This window comes from Vanacampus margaritifer, chromosome 3 (assembly GCF_051991255.1).
Source record: "Vanacampus margaritifer isolate UIUO_Vmar chromosome 3, RoL_Vmar_1.0, whole genome shotgun sequence".
NCBI classification, from domain to species: Eukaryota; Metazoa; Chordata; class Actinopteri; order Syngnathiformes; family Syngnathidae; genus Vanacampus; species Vanacampus margaritifer.
Genome location: NC_135434.1, coordinates 24804636 through 24826650, shown reverse-complemented (window position 1 = coordinate 24826650; position 22015 = coordinate 24804636). Strand labels below are relative to the sequence as shown.

Below are 22015 nucleotides of genomic sequence, written 5' to 3'. Positions count from 1 at the left end.
TTTATTTGTTTCTATTTTGCTGAGCATTACTGTTTTAGATGAAGTGATGATGATCTGCTATATATTTTAGATCATCAGACAAGAATAAAAACAGCCACACCATGAGTGCTGTAATAGTTGTAAATAAGATGGACAGGCTCCAGCACTCTTGCAAACCCCAGTGAGGATAAGTGGTTTGAAAATGGATGGATACACTATTCAAAGTGGCAAAAATAGCCAACTCACAAGTGCAGCTTTATTTCATTGACTTTTATTGATGTGATACTATTACAATAAAATTGAAACAAAACAGAATGCTTTGGTCAGTCATTGTCTCTTTTGGACGTAAACCACTTTAACATGGGACAGACTGTCAACCTACATAAGAAAGAAAAAAAAAGAGTTGAAGGACAAAAACAAAAGCAACATCAAGAGAATCAGTTTCACAACGGTAGCAAATAGCCCTGAATAAAAGCTGAGAACTTCTTTAGAGTTAAATGAATCGTAATTTTGTTACTTCACAACATAAATATACACCATGTACACCATGTGAACACCCGCCTGCCTCAATATGAAAATCAAGGTGTGTGCTGTTTTTTTTTCTTTGTGTCTGTGGGTGACATTCACATTAAGGCAGACTTAATGATTGTCGATAATATCTTGAAATTTCGGACATGAAAAGAAATATTTCAAATGTCTACAGTGAGCTGCATGATGTTACAAATACTTTTTCATCTGTCTTTCTTTCACAATTAGCAAGAGTTCATGTGGTTTAAATGACCGTCTCTGAATGTGCCCATAAATCACCTTTTATTATTAAATGAGTCTATCTCACTTTTTAGCCACAGTAAGTGCCACAGATACCACAGTGATGACAATTACTACCAAGAATAGACATCATTCCGTTACTCACTATTCAGATTTTCAAAGTGATCCAAATTGTTGATAGACTGACTTTAAACTGCTCAGTACGAAAGCTGTTAAATGTAAAAATATTCCAACAGACAAACATAATAAGCCAATAAATATTTAGGCAACTGGACATTGGAATTGTCTAAAACCAACAAACAAGTAACATGAGTGCTACTGTTATGACGTTACTTTGAAAAAGTGAACATGTTCAATTTGTGTGAGTCTGATTGTGTGTAAATACTAATACATCACAGATATGGCGACAGAAATGGACAAAGTCCGCATTTGTATTAAAACCCACTAAATGTTTTGCACTAAAGTACTAAGCCTTTTGGAATTCAAAATGAAAGCATATCCATCCACTGTTAATTGAATAAGGAATTTCTGAATTTCCTCTTGTATTGAAGACATCAGCCTTGAAGCTGATAGCTGACAGAGAAAATATAAAGTTAGATAATGTCACATTGCTTACTTGTAGTGTTTCCGTGTCACTATCCTGACTAACGAGGCTACTACCACAACCGCGTGGTATGTTAAATGAGACACAATTCACTATCCATAGGAATTGATAGGGAGATAGGACTCTCAAAAATATTTATTTTTCTTTAGGCACACTGTAGATCATTACACAAAACGTGTTCAGAAATCTAAATTAAATATTGACATTTTGTAACCTGCTTCTTTCCCACTCTTTCTTTATGTTGTCTGTTTGGCCAACTGGTATGCAAGAAAAACAAAATGGCCACAACCATTGTTTTTAATTTTAATACTGGCTTTATCCTACTTTTCTTTCATTTGGTCTAAACAGAACTATGTTGTGATATCAATATATTAATATCTAAATCGAGTTGAATCAAACTATATTGACTATAAAATGTGACCAAATGAAACTGCACATTCTATCGAGAATGTAATATTATCAAGATCATCATAATTAAAAAACAGCAGAATTTGTTTCTTTATAATTGAAAAAAAGGGAGAGAGACTACGCCAACATTTAATTTCTTAAAAAGGTTATAAAATCTCTCATTAAAAGTGCAGAGTTTTGACCAGGCCATCATTCATAAAAGGGTTCCAGGCTAATGGTGCCATCCGATGCGACAGTTAAGCATTTGCCTCCTCACCACATATTACAATTGAACTTCAATGGAATAGTGCATTCAACACTTGACGACGTTATCATTGTCATTAGATGTATTTGGCTGTGGTTGTCTTTGCTGAGGTGTAAGCAGGTGGGCACTTGTGTTGGCAATGTTTGATTCATTGGAGTTGGGGAAATGATTCATTGCCCCTAAATTTGATGTCATTCAAAATTGTTATGATCCAATTGAAACAGGTCACATAAATATACAAAACTCAAACAATCTGGAACACAGATGAGGCTCTATCAAACCCACAAGAGCCTCTCTTGCTATAAAAAAGCTCACAAAGATGAGCTCACATGTAGTCCACTTTCATTGCTGACTTTTTGATCCCACACATCGTCTCACCAAGACACAGCATTGGTGAAGCAAGTCGTCTGCATTCCTCACACACATGCTCGCTTGGCATGGAGCATCTCAATCAGCAGGTTGTTGCAGGGCACCTCTCCACTCAGATGCATGTAACACAAATAGTCCTCAGCCTGTGTGCTGAGGGAGCGTAGCTCCGGCAGTCGCACCACCAGCTGGCTGAACTTCTCCTGAAATTGAGGGTAGGTGGTCAGGGTGTACTCCAGCAGAGCTCCGTTCACCTGCTCCTGGACACCTTCCACAAACGCCTGGTTCTCCAACAGCTTCACATCTGCACACAGGATCATTCAGTAAGGTTCATGAACATAAATGTGTTGGCGGCAGTGTGCCATGTATAATAGACATAACAGAAAAGATGAGTATCCAGCATGTTTTTATAAATGTCTTTGAAATACAGTGTAAGTAAAAATCCTACACATTTAGTAGTTCACCATGGACACCTCTTGGTATGGATAGGGGAAGGGAACACTCCCCTAAATGCTCTGTCTGTCCCAAACATCAAATATTCTGACATCCCCTAGTTGGGCATGCCCTGATAATAGGGGTGTGATTTGCCTAGTACCTGGCGATTCGATTCGTATCACAATTCATAGGTCACGATTCGATTTGATACGAATCTACAAATTGATTATTGCAATTTTTTTTATGGTTGTGGTAGTGGTTTTCAACCCCGGTCCTCGAGTACCCCTATCCAGCCTGTTTTCCATGTCTCTAACAACCAACACAGGTGTTTCAAATGATCAGCAAGCTCTGCATTAAGTCTGATAACGATCTCCAAATGTGCTGGGTAAAGGATATGTGGAAAACAGGCTGGATAGGGGTTGAGAACCACTGCCATAAAGCATTCAGCGCATTTGTTGTTTTTTGTGTGGCAGTGTTCCTTCCATCTTCCTCAATGTTGCTTAGTGCCAGTAAAAAAATAATACAGACCCAATCAGGCCATGGCAAAGGTACCATTTAACTAGTTTTATGATTTATGAAAATATTTTATTAAGTTTGAAACTTTCTTAGTGCTACTTTAACAGAAAAAAGTTACAAAGTTACAAACATCTACTGAAAGTTGTTACTTGTATTTTTCACATTGATCAGATGCCTCATTCTTTACAGCGTGGTAAGACCCATGCTGTTCGTGACACTAACGCCAGAGCTACGTGCCCCTAGCGCTTGCCCGCCCCTGTAAAGTATAACAAAACATGTAACTATAGTGTTTACATGATTAGCGGATAGAAACAATTCTACGTCTGCCTTCCTGAGTTGGAGTCTTCAGTAAGAGGGTTTATCAAAATTCTGAGCTGGGGTTACAAATTCCGACATATTCTGTGTATTTTAAACGCATCAAATGCCCGTCCCAATGGAAGAGGAACGTTATTTTTACCGGAGGAGACTTTTGCCATTGCAAAAGTGTATGGGAAGGATTGTGGTCTTTATAAAATTGATGGGGACATGTTTCACGCGTCCTCAGAGCCAACTGCGCCCAAATGTCAGACTTCATCGTTGTTGCTGCTAGGCTGATTACATCTTGTGTTTTCAATTGAAGCAAGACTAGCACGCAGTATGCTCTGTGAGAAGATCTATCAAATAACAGCATTTGTTTTGCTTGAGTTTTCTGCATTCTATGACCTTGGCTTTTGTTTACTGTGAGTGAGACTACGTAAATAAAAACGGAGCGACCTGGCTTCAAATGAGGGCGCGTCTCGTAGTATGATTGCATTCAAGGATAACATAATAATAATAATTAGTTTTATGCAAATTATGTTGCTGAATTTTTGTTTTGAAAGGCAACAAAATTACTTTCTCAAACAATAATAATAATTATTATAATAATAATATATAAGAATCCAAAATTAATACATAAATAAATAAATAGACAAAGGGGCACTTTAGGCATCAGTGCCAAAGGGGCCTGTGCCCCAGTACCCATAGCAACCCCTATCCCCCATCCCCCTGGTCTTAACCTTAAATATGAATTTTTATGTATTCTTATTTTATAAATCAGTAAATTGTATTACCACCTGCGTAGTTTGTTATATAAATTAAAATTTAAAACTGCTGAAAAAAAATATCTTTCACATCAACATAACGTATTGCCGCATATTAACATTAACGTCTAGTGTCCATATTGAATATATATATATATATATATATATATATATATATATATATATATATACATGCCCCAAGTCTTAAGTTAATACATTCAGTATAAAAATGCCATTTGAGAACCACAGCAAAATTTGTAGGTGCGCCCCTGCTAGTGACACAATACTACTGTCGAATTTTCTAACTCTTTTGTAACAGATGGATGCAAAAAAATGCTCATCAATTGTCAGAATATTTGTGTTTGTGTGTGTGTGCGCGCATGTGTGAGTGTGTGAGGGAGGGAGGTTGGTAGGGAGAACAGCAAAGCCCTCCAATGGACCGGCATTCAGCATCAGCTGAGCCCATCTTGTCGAATCCATTCACACAGTAATTAAATGTTTTGAATCAATGTTATGAATCATCCTTTCAAACTGCTTAGGGGCAATTAAATTACCCCTGACAAACCTGACTCTAAGGATGAGGAGAGGAGAGTGTGTGCAAAGAAGACGCCAGTAAAGAGCAAATATTTTCTACCTACGACAAGTGCTCTCCCCATTCAAACGCTCTTTGTTATCATCTTGCCTGCGCTAAACAGCAAACACTTCTGAGAATCTGGGCAAACCACATCTATGCTTTTTCCATCTGCGCAAGCCGCTACATGAATGTCAGCCTTTCCATCGAATGATAGACCCATTACTCTCTTTTAGAATGCCATTAGTGCACAATAGAGGAGGTTGTCTTTGTTAACAATCGCTTTTTGCAAGGCGAGTTTTTTAATTAAGTGAATTTGTTGGAGGTAAAAGGCCAGTCGTGAAAACCTTATGTACTGCACATTGTCAGCAGATGTGGCAATATTTCAGAAAATATCAATGTTACAGTATAAAGCCTATCCAAGAGCAGAATTATTTTGACATGAACATTAATGTTCTGAGTTTTAATAGGCTGCACAGAATACTCTGAAAACACATATAATGGGTGAATGCACCATATAGTGTAGAAAGTACCATATAAGTTCAGTCCCGTTTAAAAGTATTACTATTATATCATTCAAAATATAATTTATTCTGCCATCACTTAAGTATACAGTATTTTTTATCTCATTGTTATTACCACACACAAAAAAATGTTGACTCACTGGGGTTGAATAGGAGAAGGAATTTCAGACAGGCAATCTCCCTGTGGTCCACCTGCAGGACCCTCAACCTTACAGCGAGGTCCTGTCCTCTTTGGACCAAATTTGAGAGAGTTGCCTCACCTTGAGACAGAACAGAAGACAGCTCGATCTGCAAAACAAAAGCTATTGATTAATTCCCAATATTATATATAAGATTGGTTAGACCCCCCCCCCCAAAAAAGCAGTATGGCAAATGGATGGGTAGAGGTGTGTTATATACTGTATGTATAATAAGACTACTATTTTTGTATTATTGTATGTTATAAACGCCTTGGGTCTGTGAAAGGCACTAAAAAAACATACTTTACAAATCTCAGTTCTCATTGTTGACCTTGTTTATTATTATTATTATATTATCACTTTAATGAATTAACGATAAATGTATTTTTTCCCCCCAAGTAAATCCAGCTGTGAACTTCTAATTGGTGCTCATGCCACAAAGCAGTGGATCAAACGTCTTTCAAAGGATGGAATTACCAGTTGTTGTATATTTAGTAGTATCAGAATGAACATTTCAAGAGCAAATAGAAACATTAAGAAGGACTGAGAGACTGGCTTTTGATCTGATTAACCTGCAGGGGGTATGAGCAAGTATTAAATCAGAACTCAGATTTTTAAGAGCCTGCTGCTTCCAAGCAGTTGATTTTGGCTTTTTTCCAGCCGACTATCAAATGTCACATTATCGTTATTTGACTCCCATGCAAAGTAAAGTGCTGTAATTCTAGAATGAAAAAAAATTCTTGAAACTAATTCTGACTACTCCTTTTGATTTATTGTAAATTGACATCATTTTAAAAACATATTCAGTGGAATGAATCAATGTGATAAACCAGGAACTTGTCTGGCGCACTGCTTTGCATGGTTGCTTGCCTGTTACATACACAATGTTATGAGTATATTCACCTGTCACTGCCAAATTAATATTTCACAATATTACACCATTATTCACGAGCTAAGGAATTGAAGTTTTTCCAGCGTCTGAAAACATGTGGTGGGTCAATCTGCCCCACTGATCTACTCATCCCCAAAGAATGCTATATTCCTTTGTTTTCAGCAACTGCTGGGAATCATGATATACACTGTTCGTGTATGTTTTTTAAAGAAAACAATCTGACAGAGGAAAGTAGAGAAGAAGTTCAGAAACTCTGAGTAGTATTTTTTTTTTTTAAATAATGTGCTGGTGGGAAGCTGTGTGGGGGAGTTGTTACCTCCTGGCCAGTCACCAGCAGGATACTGTCTCCATTTCCATGCTGCACTTGTCTAAAAATGTGATCCAGGACCAAAAGTTCAGACCAGCAGTTGTGCAGCAGCTTCATTTGATCCCCCACCTACAGGAAACACAAGACAAACACAGAGAGAGTGAGACAAAGACAAGAAAAAAGTAAAGGCAAAATTTAGTGAGTACTTGATACCTGATTTGTTGTTTTGAATACCCTTTTTCATAGTAAAATGATCAAAATTAGAAACATATATTTTTATTATGTTTAGCTGTTGTTGTTAAATTACAGTTTAACGTGTCTTTTTGTTGTTGTGAGTCCTAATTAGACTTTTCACTCAAATACAGTACAGTACCAGAAACACATTCAACTAATGCATTAACATTACAACTACAAGTACAGTACATACATAGTTATTCTAAAATCTAATAATAATAATAAGAAGAAGAAGAAGAAGAAGAAGATTTGATTTGATTTTGAAAAAATACATTTATTTGCCGCTCTTATTTACATTATTTTCCTAAACACACAGGTCGGCAAAGAACAATTCAATAAATAGACAAAAAAATAAAATGCTTTCACAGCAGAACATCACTAAAACACAGCACCTCTTCATTCACATCGCACAGTGCCCCGTTAACAGTCCACATGCCACAAAAACTCTCCAGATCTCCTGCTCTCTTGTAAAAACTAAAATCAATAAAAAAGTCTGGACTTTATCAACTTTTTACACAGAACCGTGGGATCAACTTCTGCCCCATCGTCAACTTTCCTTTTTCGGGACAACCACACACTCATCTTGGAAGAAGAAGAAGAAGAAGAAATGCAACAAATTGTGCATTATTAAGAAGCAAAATGTTTTTTTTTGTAACTGTCCCATTAAGGAACTGTATTATTATTGAAATATATAGCCTCACAGTATTACAGTACAATAATAATAATATATATAATTAGGTAAATAAGTATAATGAAATTTAAATCACACATCCCGTAAATTTGCTCCTATTTCTTAAAGAAAATTCTTTGTCACCCCAGTACCAAACCACACTGATATGTCACTCATTGAAATAAGGGCCTAAATTTTCTCTCTTAGAAAACATGAAAAACTTAACCAAATACATGTTATGAGTTAGGGGTGACAGGAGATTAAATGTTTAATCGTAATTAATCACATGACTTCAATAGTTAACTCAAGATTAATCGCACATTTTATATTTGTTCTAAATGAACAGTAAAATGTACAATATTTTTTTCCATACTCTTGTTAACATAAAAGTGGAGAAATATGTTAAACTAATAGAAGTTTGGCTGCATCTTTTAGTCATTGATACAGTAATTTCATAATAACTCAAAGTTAAAATTAAAATGATGTACTCTACTGTAAAAAACAAACAAACAAGTGTAATATTGATTTGTGTTGAGGTCATTTTTCATTTTTAAGATGTTGGTGACAGCTCTGTGCATTTTTCTTTTCATATTAAGAGCTATGTAATCTTTAACGTGAAGTAAGTTGTGAAATTCTGCACATTTTTAAAATTGTAAATTACAACTTGACCCCACTCTCCATAAATATATGCATTATTCTAAAATTTATCACAGCAAAATTTTCACGTGGACGTGTCTGCTGCGTTGTGACTGGAATTCCCCCAGAACACGCTTTCCAAGTCATTAATCGTGCGTTAAAAACTAAATAAATAGTGGCGTTAAAGGAAATAGAAATTAATTCAAAATTAACGCACTCATTTTGACACCCCTATTATAAGAATTAATCATTTTATTTCAGGGATAGAATTGAATGGGGTTTTTTTCACTAAAGATTATCGTCAATTTTTGTTGAAGTGCATTGGTTGGCACCCTGAGGAGATTTTTTCCCTATGACTTAGGCCAGTATTTTTAGAGGGTGACGACAGTCATTGGTGGTTGTGTTAGTGTGTCCAGGGTTGTATTGATAAACTACTACCGGTAATCTTTCCCCAGCTCTGTAAGCGATGTGTGTGTATGTGAGTGTAATTATCAGTAAAGTGAAGGACACGGCGGTCAGTAATTCCACAGCTGCAGCTCTTAATAGGCTCAGGCGCACATTCATCTGACATGAAGCTGACAGAATTACTGTCCGTCTAAATCAAACAATATATTAGTGGCGGAGGAGAGGGTCAAATCTGGGCCCCGCACCCATCAGGAATAGTGTTGCAGTGGGGGCCTGGATTTAAAGTGACAAAGGAAGGGGTTAAGGAAGTAAGAGGTCTCGGCGACCTCCTGCACTTCCTCTAGAGGAGTTAGACTCTCAGCAGCAGCCCAAAAACAAAAAAAATACACTGAAAATATGCAGAATATAGAGCAAGTACTTGAGTTGAGAGATTAATTTCTGTTGGCGTTACAGTAATTGTGTTTGTATACATGTTGTGTCACCTTCTACCACTGGGGTGATTTTCATTAGCAGCAAGCAGACATGATGTAAATATTTTGAGACCAAAGCTGAATGTATTGATTGCATTTCCTGACATGGATGCCAACGATGTCTGAAATGAAACAATTAAAATAAAATGTGGCAGGGACTCTGACCAAACTATTGGGTCATGTACAGAACAATATTCATTTCGTGTACATTATTACCTGTTTCATTCTGTGGCTATTTTATTAAGATAACACTTGAGCACATGTCCATAAGAATTTTAAAATTCACATTGTTGCAACTAGGGATGAGCCGATTGTTTTTTTCCCCCCTCCTCAGTCCAGGTCAAGTCTCTTGATTTTGCAAATACTGTAGGTCAAGTCAGATCTGATACCTTGCCAAACGTATCCAGTGGGAGTGGGGCAAACATTTGCCACAAAATACTGTAAATTCAAACTTGTTGGGTTTGCATTTGAAGGTAATTAGTTTAAATGTTTCAAATTTGCAAACCTGATGCTCTATGTATTCCGACAATGCTGCTCAGCAAGCTGTTTGTCCATACTAGTATGAACAGTGCTTCTTCCCGCAGTCTGTGCGGCTTTGTAGACTCAGTTTAGTTGGAATATCTGTTGTCTTGCCTTGGCTTATAAGCAATAATGTTTCCATATCTCACACTGTACCTCAATATCCTTCACAAGAGCAAAAGTTAAAAAGACCATTTTGAACACAAGCTTTGGGTACAAAGGTATCACCCATTTCAAAGACTCACAGGCTGTTGAAGCCAGCTCATTTAATATTTGTATTTAACTTTTTTCTCCCCCAATTTGAAAAGGCGATACCAATTAGATGAAAATTACAGGCTCTGCTTTAAGTTCCAATCACATGAAAAGATCCGGAGCTCTCTAATTACAACTACCCCGGTATATCGTTTGATGTTTTATCACAGAAGATTAACACGACTGGATGTCTATTAATTTTGTCATCCATTCAAATTCTAGCAGAAGCCTTTTTCACATGACTCTATGCTAGAGGCGGGGTACACCTGTCCTGCCACTGACCACTAATCACTCACAAAGACCACAGAGGCTCTTATTCACAACCATGGTTATTGTTCAAAAATTTATATGAACACAAACGCATGGTCGTGTTGTACCTGTTTTGGATTATCATTCAAATAAATTAAATAAAATTAAAATAGTACCTAGATAGAGTGCACACAAGCACCAGGACATCATGTTTACTCTAATCACAAAAGAAAGCTTTTTTTGCGTCACTGATAAATTCACCCACATCATACCATCTTGAGCCATAAATTCATTTCCATGTCCTGAGTGTGGTCACGAATGACTGGAGTCTATCCCACCTGACTTCCAGATCCAGAGGCAGGGTTCGCCTTGGGCTGGTCACCAATCAGTGACAGGGTTGAAGTCATTTAAGTACCGGTATTTCATTACAGAATATGTCTTCACCAATTTCACCTAACCATTGATAAAAGACAAGATGGTTAAAGTAGCACTAAGGAACTTTTCAACCTTAATAAAATATTTTCATAACTCTTGTGATGAAACGACTTACAACTAGTTGAATAGTACCTTTGCCATGGCTTGAGGTGGTCTGTATCATTTTTACTGTCACTAAGCAACTTTGAGGAGTTGCCACACAAAAAAAATACAATTGTATTGACAGCTTTATGGCATATGTTACTTCCCCCTTTCCCCCTTTGTTACAGAGATAGAATGTCGACCCACAATTACTGCTTTCCTGGCAGAAGCTGCAAAACAACTGAAAAGTTTTATCCGAGGAGACAAAAAAGAAAAAGGGAAGCTACCCAGATAAAAGGACAGTCAAGGATCATCATTGGCCAGGCTTCCACTCGCTGGCGTGAGCTCAAAAACCACACAATGCGCTTGTCCTCATGGTCTTCCTTCAGGCATAACAATACCACTTTTGTCCATATGACGCCGCCATAATCAATATAAATTGAAAGTACCTTATTGTTGCTTTAATAAGGTTCAACATTTATTTTACTTTAAATGGGGACATTTTTGGGGGCCTTAATATACATTTTCATTATTACAATGATTTTTCATGTACAGTATATTTAATTTAGTGAAGTTTTCATCATAAAAGCCTTTGAGCATACTGACTGTACATGATGTGCCATGTGAGCGAACGTTAAATATTTGATTTTCCTTCATCAGGAAAGGAATAAATCCAATGAAAAACAGGACACAGCAAGTGTTTGAATTTACTAAATTAAAATTGAAGCTGGAATCCTTTAGTATCAGATTATTTGATTTAAAATTCTTTACTTTGCTTTTAAATATCTTTAAATCTGTTTGTAACTGCCTTTAAATGCTGTACTTGTATTTACAGTATGTGAAGCATATAGCATATATAGCATATATATTTTGTGTGAAATGCACAATAAATCAGTGAACCCCTATCTACTACCTAGGAACTGGTAAACATATAAACAACGTGAAATGTTTTCATTTCTTATTAAGCCCCCTGTATGATACCCCAAAATAAAATTATACTCTCACTCTAATTGACTGGTGATCAAAAATGGAGCGTATTAAAAAGCGCCTTGAACAATTGTCACTTATGTGCTGCCTTTAAACGACAGAAATTAATTTCCTTCAGATTTGTTTTATGTTGGCTTTCAAACTTAGTTGAGTTCCGCAGACATGTCTTTGCATTACATATATTTAAAAAATAAAAAATAAAAATAAATAACTCTTCCAGAATGTACACATTTAATATTGTACACTTTTTAGTTCCAGGTAGCAAGTAGCACCTCTGGCTGCAAGCTAGTTCCTTTGCAGTAGTTAGCAGCTAAAATAAAATCCTTCCATTTGATGGTGGCATTTAGTCAGCTGAACCTGCCCTTGAAAGGATATTTAGGTAATTTGTATCGTATTGTATAATGACCATGAGCCGATAGTTTTGTGTGCGTGTGTGTTTTGTATTCCTCTGAGGCAAATTTGACTCAGTTCTTAGTGAGTAACTACACATTGGCATACTTTTTGTTTTCGGGCCACCATTACGGTGCAATCCACTCATAAAATGTTTTGAGAGGCGTGGGTGAGTGACATATACAGGATGTGTGTAACGATTTAACAAAGTCGATATAATGAATGCTATTTCTTTTCATTTTTATAGTTCAAATTATTACAATATAATTTGTTCTTCGAGACAAATTCTTGAAGATTGTCTTGGCTAAGTTAGTTTCAGATATGCTCTTTCCAGTTCATTGCCTTCAGATCGAACCATTATAACGTTCATTGTGTATACGTCATATGCAACATCAGCCATTCAACAGGTGAATGGAAGGTCAAACCCAAGACATGACAAAGGCCACCTTTAAGGAATTGCAGCAATCAATAGCTTGCAATTTAATAACAATGTAGCCGAGTAGAGTGCAGCACAGTAGAAGGCTGACATTCCCCTGTTATCGTCTGCATGGAATGTAATTATCTAGTGCAGAGAAACAGCTCTTTCTGCACAGCTTTTTTCACACTGTGCACACTGGCCACTGAAGGGCCATATAACAGTTTGGATTTCACAAGAAATACATCACATACACATTGCATGTGCACTTGTGCACATGATGAATTGATTTTAATTGGAGGGGCATTGATTTTATTTAGGTTTCACATTTAAACTGCACAGTACATTTTGCAGAGTAAATTTGACTCTATTTAGAGTAGATTTGACCAAATAGACTCAGTTTTAGAGTCGTATTTACATTTGAGAGAGAGTAAAATAAAGATTTTTTTTTAATGCCACTAATGTCAAATAAAAGTCACTCAAGGGTTGAAGGAACAAACTCACAACCTCCACCTTGGGAGACTGCCACACTACCATCTGAGCTATGCCACTCCTACTGTTTGCTTACCTCAAAAGAGGCCAAAAACGATGTTTTTGGTCAAAACCGTTTTTGCTCTTGGAGTTCGGAAGATTCCAGCTGACACGAACAATATACTAGCACGTAGCAAGAGCTGTCTGGCGCAGTGAGTAGATCGGCTGTCTCCCAAGCTGTGACTTTTTTTTTATATATATTTTTTTAATTCTTTATTTCATTCCCTTCCAAGTGTAACTATTACTCTAAAACTGAGTCTAATTGGTCCCACTCTAAATCGAGTCAAATTTACTCTATAGAATTTACTGTGTGGATTTAATGTGGCAAGAAATACAAAAATATTCAGAAAATGAATACATGAATGGTTGATGATACATGAGCTGTTTGTATTATGCTCAACTGTCACTCATTCCATTTTCAGAGGTTGTCATTGCCTGTTTTAATTGTGTGTAAATAAAAGAATGTGCTCAATGAGAGATGTCAACATCAAAGTGCATCGCAGTCGCATGAGCTACCACTACAAATTGTTCAACGACATTCAGGCTACATAACGAGTTTTGTTGCTCCCGTTAAGTTCACATATCCCATCGTCCAGAGATACAGGGTATATTTAGGAATAAATGTTAGCGTAATACTGCACAATAAATGTATTCATCAGTACTTCCATTACCCACTAATAATCACTTTGGTGATCTTTTCCCACCTGCAGGTTTGTGTACTACAATTACTGTCAATTCATATTGCATGGATGTGCTGGAGCCGACCTCAGCTGACTTTTAATGAGAGGTGGTGTACACCCTGGATTAGACTAGACACAGACATACAATAAACAACCATTAACATGCACATTCACACCGATGGGCAATTTTTGAGTGTCCAGTCATCCAAGAGATTCACACCCTGATAACATGACTGCGAGGCAGACATGCTAACTACTCAACCGTGCTATTTATTTTGTTAAACTGAAGTCACTGGCAGCAGTGTAGCATTTTTTTTTGGGGGGGGGGGGTGTAGCCAGCATTTCTGCTCATTGACTGAGGGGGTGGGGCTCTAACATACAGAAACGCAATCAGGGGCTAAAATGTGGTGCCCCTAACTGTGCCAGACTTTTTTTTTTGCACGCACTCACACAAACACGCACACACAAACATGGTCTCCCAGGCGAAAATCCAAAACTGATCTCAGTTTTTCTCTATCATGTCAAGTTTCTGAGCTATACGACCCCCATTTTCTTGAAAAAAACATATGAAATACATGTGTATGTATGTAAATAAAACACTAAGATAGAATAGTTACAAGTTTTGAAAACAAAAACAAAAAACAGCATAAAATAAACTAAAACTTACAACAGTGTGGCCATGGTTACATGGTAAAAAGAAACGCCAGCACTAATCCACTTAATTCCTACTTTGCTAGCTTTCTGTTTAAACATATTGATAGTACTGACCTATTGGGAACTGCAAACACTGTAGAAATGTTAATTACAATCAGCTTTTCTTACCACAGTCTTACTACAGTAAATCAGTGGAATGATGTTTATCTGGAGGGTAAGATGTGGAGAAAAAAACTTGAAAATTTGTTCTAGAAAAAAATGACTGCCATTTTCAAATCATCATGACCATTTTAGTCTTAGTCAGAAAAAAAAACTAACTCAACAGATTTTCTCCCCCGCCCAACAACAGATGTGTTATTGAGTTATTTTGCTTTTTGTTTTGTTGTTTTAGCTACACACGTAAAATGAAAGGAATTATCTGAAAGGGTTTTAGTGAGTTAGCGTAAGACTATTTTTGCTAACTTGTGTTTGCTCATGAACCATTCTAACAATTCAAAGCAATTATCTAAGCAGTCTAAAGCAGCGGTTCTCAAAGGGTGATTTATTTTGAATACCACCAGTGGTAGATGGGCTCCCTCTAATGATACACAAAAGAATCACTTAATTGAATGTTCATACTAGTGATATAAGTGTGCTTTTTTTTTTTAATCCAGTACAATTTATTTGTTAAAATGATAATTAACCCGTTTTTAGCCGTTTTCAGCAGTAAGAAAGTAATATATTATCTATAATTAATGTGATAACTTCATTATTTTTCATGTACAATTAATACCTTTAAAAACACATTTTGCCACTTGCTGTTGACTGAAGATGACATTACCTGTGCTCAGGAAACAGGTAACGACCAATCATGGCTCAGTTTGCTATCGTCACATGACCAAACTCAGAAAACAGGTGAGCCATGATTGGTCGTCACCTGAGCTCTGAGCACCTACAATGTCATTTTCAGTCAACAGCAAGTGGCAAAATGAGTTTTTAAAGGTTTTAATTGTACATGAAAAATAAGTTATCAAATTAATTATTCATTTTTAAATATTAACATTTTACTGCTGTAAATAGCTAAATGAGTCAAGTATCCCTTAAAGGGCAAGTCAACCCTAAAAATATTTTTTGACAATAATATGTTCTGCGCAGTCCCACTAGTCTAAATATGATCCATCTATCCATCCATCCATTTTCTCAACCGCTCATTCCTCACAAGGGTCGTGGGGGTGCTGGAGCCTATCCCAGTTGGCTTCGGGCAGTAGGCGGGGTACACCCTGAACTGGTTGCCAGCCAATTGCAGAGTCCAAAACTTTAGAAGAGCCAAGGTTTGACTCTGCGGGTGAGAGAGATGCCAGAGAAGACACCACTCCTGAGAACATGCCGTCTTCTGCTCAAGACCAACAAAATGATCAAAACGTTGATGATTATTCCTTTTAAATATAGTGTTCTGGTTAATATTAAGTTAGTGGAATATGAATTAAGCAGAAAAATTCTGCCGTTTTAATACATCTCAGGGGGCAGCCATTTTGCCACTTGCACTTGATTGAACCAACCACAGCTCACCTGTTTCCTGTGCTGTGATTGGTTGTATCCTGAGACCTGAGCAACATTGATGTCAGTTTCTGTCGATGACTGGTGGCAAAATGGCCGCACCCTGAGATAGATAAGAATGACTGGATTTTGCTTCATAACTCATATTCCGAAAATGTATTGTTAATCTGAATGTCATGTTTAGACTAGCGAGATCACACATAACATAATATTGTCAAGAAATGTTTATGGTTGACTTCCACTTTAAAGCTCAGTTCAGTTGTATTTGACTGATAAGAACAGCACATTTTCATTTACTCTTTTAGAGCTGTTTTTTTTCTTTAAATATATATTGGGTGTAATTTGAAAAAAAAAACTTTGAGAAACACTGGTCCAGAGATAAAACAGTCAGTTAACAGGAGTGCAGAAAATATGTGATGCAAAAAGCTCTCCAGAAAATTTTCACCAGAGGCCCGGAAGCCAAAAGAGAATTGTTTTCCACCGTGTTGTCACAGCTGCAGAGTAACAAAGCAACAACATGACACACTGAGCAGCACAAACTGGATAATGAAGAAGCTTGAGTGCATTTTAGACATTTACACAAATATGCAGACCACATTGATACTGTATCTCAGAGCAAGAAGAGGAACCAGCTACCCACACAGGACAGACATTCCAAAAAGTATCATCAACTTTGAACAATAGGACTGCTAATACGCTCGGAAATGAAGACGAAAGCTTGGTGAACCAGCAAGCCAAAAGAGTGCAATCCCTTAAAAAAAAAAAATCATCATCTTGTGACATCGAACAGTGATTGACTGATTGCCCCCCCCCCCCCCAAAAAAATATGTATAGTACATCTAAAATATGCATTGCACATGGACAAAAAGTCTGGTATACCCCTTGTAATTGTAATACTGAACTAATCAATCAGAGGTAGTAAACCTCTTAGCTCCTCATCCTTCCATTCATCCGCTTTCACTTGTGCTCATCAGGGCATGCACATCTGAACAATTTGGAGTCTTCAGTTAACCTAACATGCATATTTGTTGAATGTGGGAGGAATCCTAGTATACTCGAACAAAACCCAAGAAAGCAAACACATGAGAACATGCAAACTCCAAACAGATGCTCCAACTGCAATTCGAACCTACGTCTCCTTAGAGTAACATGCTAACTATTAACCATACTACACTCAAACATCACCTTGAATTTTGATGGTTAACTTTCAAGTGACATGTTGGAGTGTGCTTCCAACACTTTCGGTACCAGCCTGGCATGCTTGGTGTACAGTATATGGTGTATAAGAACTTGACTGTATGTGCCCTAATCTTAGCGCCATCAAAAACCTGCAGGATTTACTAAAATTGAGTTTGTGAATGAGAAGCCCTCGCCCGAACATCAGTGGCATCTGACCGCTCAAGTGTTGTGGGTGAAGAGGCAAACATTCCCATAGATGCAGCAAAAATCTTCCCAGAAGCATGGAAGAGCCACCAGAAGAGCATGTTTTCTTTTTGTGTAATACTTTTGTCCATAATTTAGAAACAGGAATTGTTGAATACAATGCAGTAATTGAATACGCTTGTTTGCTGAGAAATGATTAATTTTGTGTTGGATTTTGTGTTGACTCAGGAGAGATCTTTTAAAGGACTATATACATTCTGTGAAGCGACACACATTTACAATACAGCATTTCTGTTGTTATTACAATAGAACACAATTTAATTAGTGGCTTCATACCAATTTTGACAAATGATGAGAATTCTCCCGAATATAAGAATGCGTTTTCAGATTGAATTTGACATTTTCTAGTTTTCAAAATGATTAGATTTATTTATTTATGTGATTGGGAAATACAATCCAGCTCTTATAAAGCTCATGTATGTCAACTAACAAAAAAGTCAACTGTTTTTATTTACATTACAGCAAAAATTATTCATCATTTTCACTAGAGTAAATGCTATCCCAATTCTCTCTTTCTCTCTCTCTCTCTCTCTCTCTCTCTCTCTCTCTACCGACCTAATGTATAATTACAAGTGGAAAAGTAACTGCTGGTTATGAGGGATAGGCTATTATTATTATTATTATTATTATTATTATTATTATTATTATTATTATTATTATTATTATTATTATTATTATTATTATTATTATTATTATTATTATTATTATTGTTGTTTTTGTCTTCGTGTTTAATTCTCCACAACTTGCTGCCCATGTCTGCTGTCTTGGTTGCTAGGCAACATAAAATAGGCTCGCTGTAGACGCAAAATCGCTTGTTCAAAGTTCAGTTCGGCTTTTTAAAAGGTTTCGACATCCAAAGCTTTTCGGAAAATAGCCTATAGTGACACGGAACGGGTATAACTATACAAAATAAATGTTGAATTGGTTACTGAATTGGCCTGTCTTTTGTTTCAAACTTACACGACAAATAAAGGGAATTAGTTTAAATGTATTAGTTAATTGGATCTGTTCGTTAATATGGCTTTTACACAAGCGCATGCATAAGCAATATAGAGCAAGAAGCAAATAGGGCGTATAGGCCCATGTACTCACCCTGAGCTCCTTGAAAAAGATGCAGCTGCGAGCCCACTCCACGATGGAGAAGAGAGTTTGGTCTGCCATGCGACACATGAGGCTGAAGGCGCTGGGCTTCTCCAGCCGGCCTCGGCTGCTCTGCTCCTGCTGCAGATGAGCGACGATCTTGTTCCGGACCACCAGCTCATCCGGGTCGCAGCGCAGCATCTCTAGCACCAGCGGCGGCAGGCTGGGCGGTTGCGGTGAGGCCGAGGGGTACATTTCTGGGTATGTGTATCCCGTGAGAGACTCGGGCGAGCTGGTGTAGTCGGGGCACTCTGCTTTAATGACCCTGCCGGGGAAGGCTGTGTACTGGTACTGGCCGCTCAGGGGGACGAGGGACTGCATACCCAGGGATGGGGGGGCATAAAGGTTCGCCTCATAGTCTGTGGGGGTAATGGAGCCAGGGGTGGAGGGCATGAGGCTTTTGGGGATGGCCGGCATACCGTTGAGAGTGCCGCCGAAGCCGTAGTCGGCGTGAAGAGGAGAGGCGGACGGGGGGGCCGCACTCTCCAATTTGAAGCCGTTGGATCGTATCAAAGCCTTCTTCTGCTGCTTCAAGGCCCTGTCCCGCTTGTACATGGGCCCGAATTTATTCCTCCCCCCACGCATGCGGTCTGCACGCACCGCTGTCAAAAAAGAGCCAAGAAATGAAACATGATTGCAGCCTGCGATCTCAAATCCAATTCAAAACTTTAAAATGACTTTTCCGCGTCAAATTGCTACTTCCGTTGTTCCCTATTAATCCTCGATTTAAACATGGAATGAATAACACAGTCGCGCGCGCGCGCGCGCACACACACACACACTTTTTTTGCTTCCCTTTTTAGGGCTGAGAAGATTCTCAGTCTTCACTCCTCCTTGTAGCCTAAATAGAGCTTTTGATTTAAAACACGGGAGTCTCTGCACACTTTTATCAGTAAGTCCAGAATGTGCTCTTTTTTCTTGCGTGGAAGAAGCAGGTGCTTTGTTGCATGGCTGTCTGGAGATTAATCCCATCTCATGTGAATAGGAAGTGAGAACAGGGCTTCAGCCAACAAATCGGGTGTTGGAGAATTAAGTTGTTAGTTAAATCGGAATTTAAGAGTTCAATTTGGAACGTAGTCAAACAACTTCAAATGTGCTATAAACGCCACATGTTCATCAATATAAATACATCATGTATAAAAATTCAATAAAGCTTTTCTATTGTTATTTTGAAACTACAATAAAGTATTTTCCCTTAAATGATAGGCCAGCAAAATTAATTGTTGTCTTTTCGTGCTATTATATAATAAACAATTTATCAGTTTGGTTTTTAGTATGACGTTTAAAAGGGAAAAAAACCGCAAACGTACCTTCTAGTCGCATGCCGACGTTGAGACATTTTTGAAAGCGGCAGAAAGGACATCTCTTCCTCTGAGTCTTGTCAATCTTACACTCCTGATTTTCAGCACACGTGTATCTCTTGTTGTTCTGCACTGTCCTTTTGAAGAAACCCTGAAAAAAAGGCGAACACACTCATTTTGTTTTCAAGTCATCAACATCAAATTTGAATGGCAATATTTTTCAATTAGGCCTATATTAAATTTTGAAATATTGAAATTGAGATTAGGCTTTTTCGATTCTGAAATATTTAGCATTCCATTTAAACTAATAGGCTATAGTCTATAATAAGAATGCACATTTATACAAATATAAGCTATATTTGATTAAACAGTGTTTCCGCTAACAAGCGGAATGACAGCGTGCTTTAAAAAAAACACACCCACACACAAAAACCTGTAGACCAATAACGTTTGCATGTTTAGGTCATATTAACGTTGAGGGGAAAAAACATGAAAACGAAGCATTTACCGCCAGCTTCCCCTTTAACGAATGAAATGGTGTCATTATTTTCTGCAGCACTTGAGTGTCTGCATGTTTACCTTGCAACTTTCACAGGTGAGCAGCCCGTAGTGATACCCGGACACCTTGTCTCCACACACAGGACACAACTCTTCCAGATCGTCATCATATGTGTATTCCATAACCTTCAAAGTCACACCTGTACATGCACATATACGCACACGCACGCGCACAAATACCAAGGTCATTAAAAACGCAATTTCAAGGCTGCATGTGCCACAGCACCTTTTAATTGTTTGTGTAGGCTGTTCATATAGACTCAGATTTGACGTTCTTCAAATTTAAAATCAGCAACCATTAATGGTAAAAAAATTAAATAATCTCAGTAATAACAATATTCGTTACACACACACACACACACACACACACACACACACACACATACACGCGCGCACACACACACACACATACACGCGCACACACACACAAACACAGGTTCTCTTTTTCTTTTCTTTTTTGTAGAGATGCTATGGCGGTCTTGACCAACCTATAGTTTACTTAAATAGCCGACCACACGACATGTAGTACATATAGTTAATGAATGAACGACTAAAATGAAATAAAAAAACTTTCAATGAAATCTATTTCATTTTAAAATTAAAAAATAAAATAAAAACGTGCATTTTATTTAGATGGATTTAAGACTCTCTGTTTTATATTGTAAATTATATTTCCAACGGGAATATATGCATTTAATTTGCACTGATTTATGACATCTAGACCACTATACTTTATAGGCCTAATATAATCAGTAACGCAAATTTAAAATCAATATTTTTTTATTTTCATTTTCTTTTTTTGCTAATTATTGCATAACCTCTACCAGCGACTTGATGGGATTTTTAAAAAGGCGAAGGCAGATGATGGAAAGCACTAGTTGCATTAATACGCACTTGTTGCTGCATTTTAGTATTTTTGTTTTACATCCGCTTTTGTCTCCTGTCGGGCGCAATCAAGGCCGTTAAAGAACCTTTGTAACAAGGTTGGCAATAAAATATATTTTCTTTTGGATGGAATTGGTGCTGGAACTGGTGATTGCCGCCTCTTTGCCGGATGCACATCAGCACTGAGGGAATTCGGGGGAAAGTAAAAAGCCTTACCGTGAGCCTTGTCTCCCAGCATCTGAAGAGCAGGCTGCAGCCAGTCACTGATGATTGTCTGATTATGAAAATGTGGACGCAACCTTGCATTTGCAGTTGAGGACAACAGCAGGATGAGACCAAGAAAAAAATCGTCTGTAACGGGATTGGTTTGGGTGTCTCCCTCGCCCTCCTCGCCCTTTACTGTCTTTCCCTTATCGCAAACTTATGCTGCTCTGCTGCTATTGGTGGACGGAGAGTCAGGTGACCGACGCTTTGCTGCCTCCTGAAAAATGCCTGGACAGGCGAGAATTGCTGCTGATTTAGATGACTCACAATATGAAAGGTTTTTTTTTTAATGTGGAAATAATATTTTGACATTATTTGTACAACAATTTATCACTTTTATTAGACGAGAGAGACATTCATGAAAACGATAATTGCGCTCGATAATACTGCAATTGATAAACGCACACATTTCCATTAGATATAGGC

General features: G+C 37.6%; 1 protein-coding gene across 1 annotated transcript; it reads right to left on the bottom strand.

The window, feature by feature from the left end:
- Positions 1–228: 228 nt before the first annotated feature.
- On the bottom strand, positions 229–21671 carry LOC144049391 (nuclear receptor subfamily 5 group A member 2-like). The gene is made up of 7 exons (XM_077562294.1): positions 21542–21671; positions 20462–20580; positions 19892–20033; positions 18534–19183; positions 6864–6983; positions 5617–5764; positions 229–2673 (listed from the first exon to the last, which is right to left on the bottom strand). The coding sequence occupies exons 1-7, from the start codon at positions 21561–21563 to the stop codon at positions 2420–2422; spliced, it is 1455 nt and encodes a 484-aa protein (XP_077418420.1). The 5' UTR covers positions 21564–21671; the 3' UTR covers positions 229–2419.
- Positions 21672–22015: the final 344 nt, after the last annotated feature.

Coding starts and splice junctions, on each gene's coding strand:
- LOC144049391 (XM_077562294.1), bottom strand. CDS start 21,563: ATGCTGGGAGACAAGGCTCACG. Junction 20,581..21,541: donor GCTGGGAGACAAGGCTCACG/GTAAGGCTTTTT, acceptor GTGCATGTACAG/GTGTGACTTTGAAGGTTATG. Junction 20,034..20,461: donor TCACCTGTGAAAGTTGCAAG/GTAAACATGCAG, acceptor CCTTTTTTTCAG/GGTTTCTTCAAAAGGACAGT.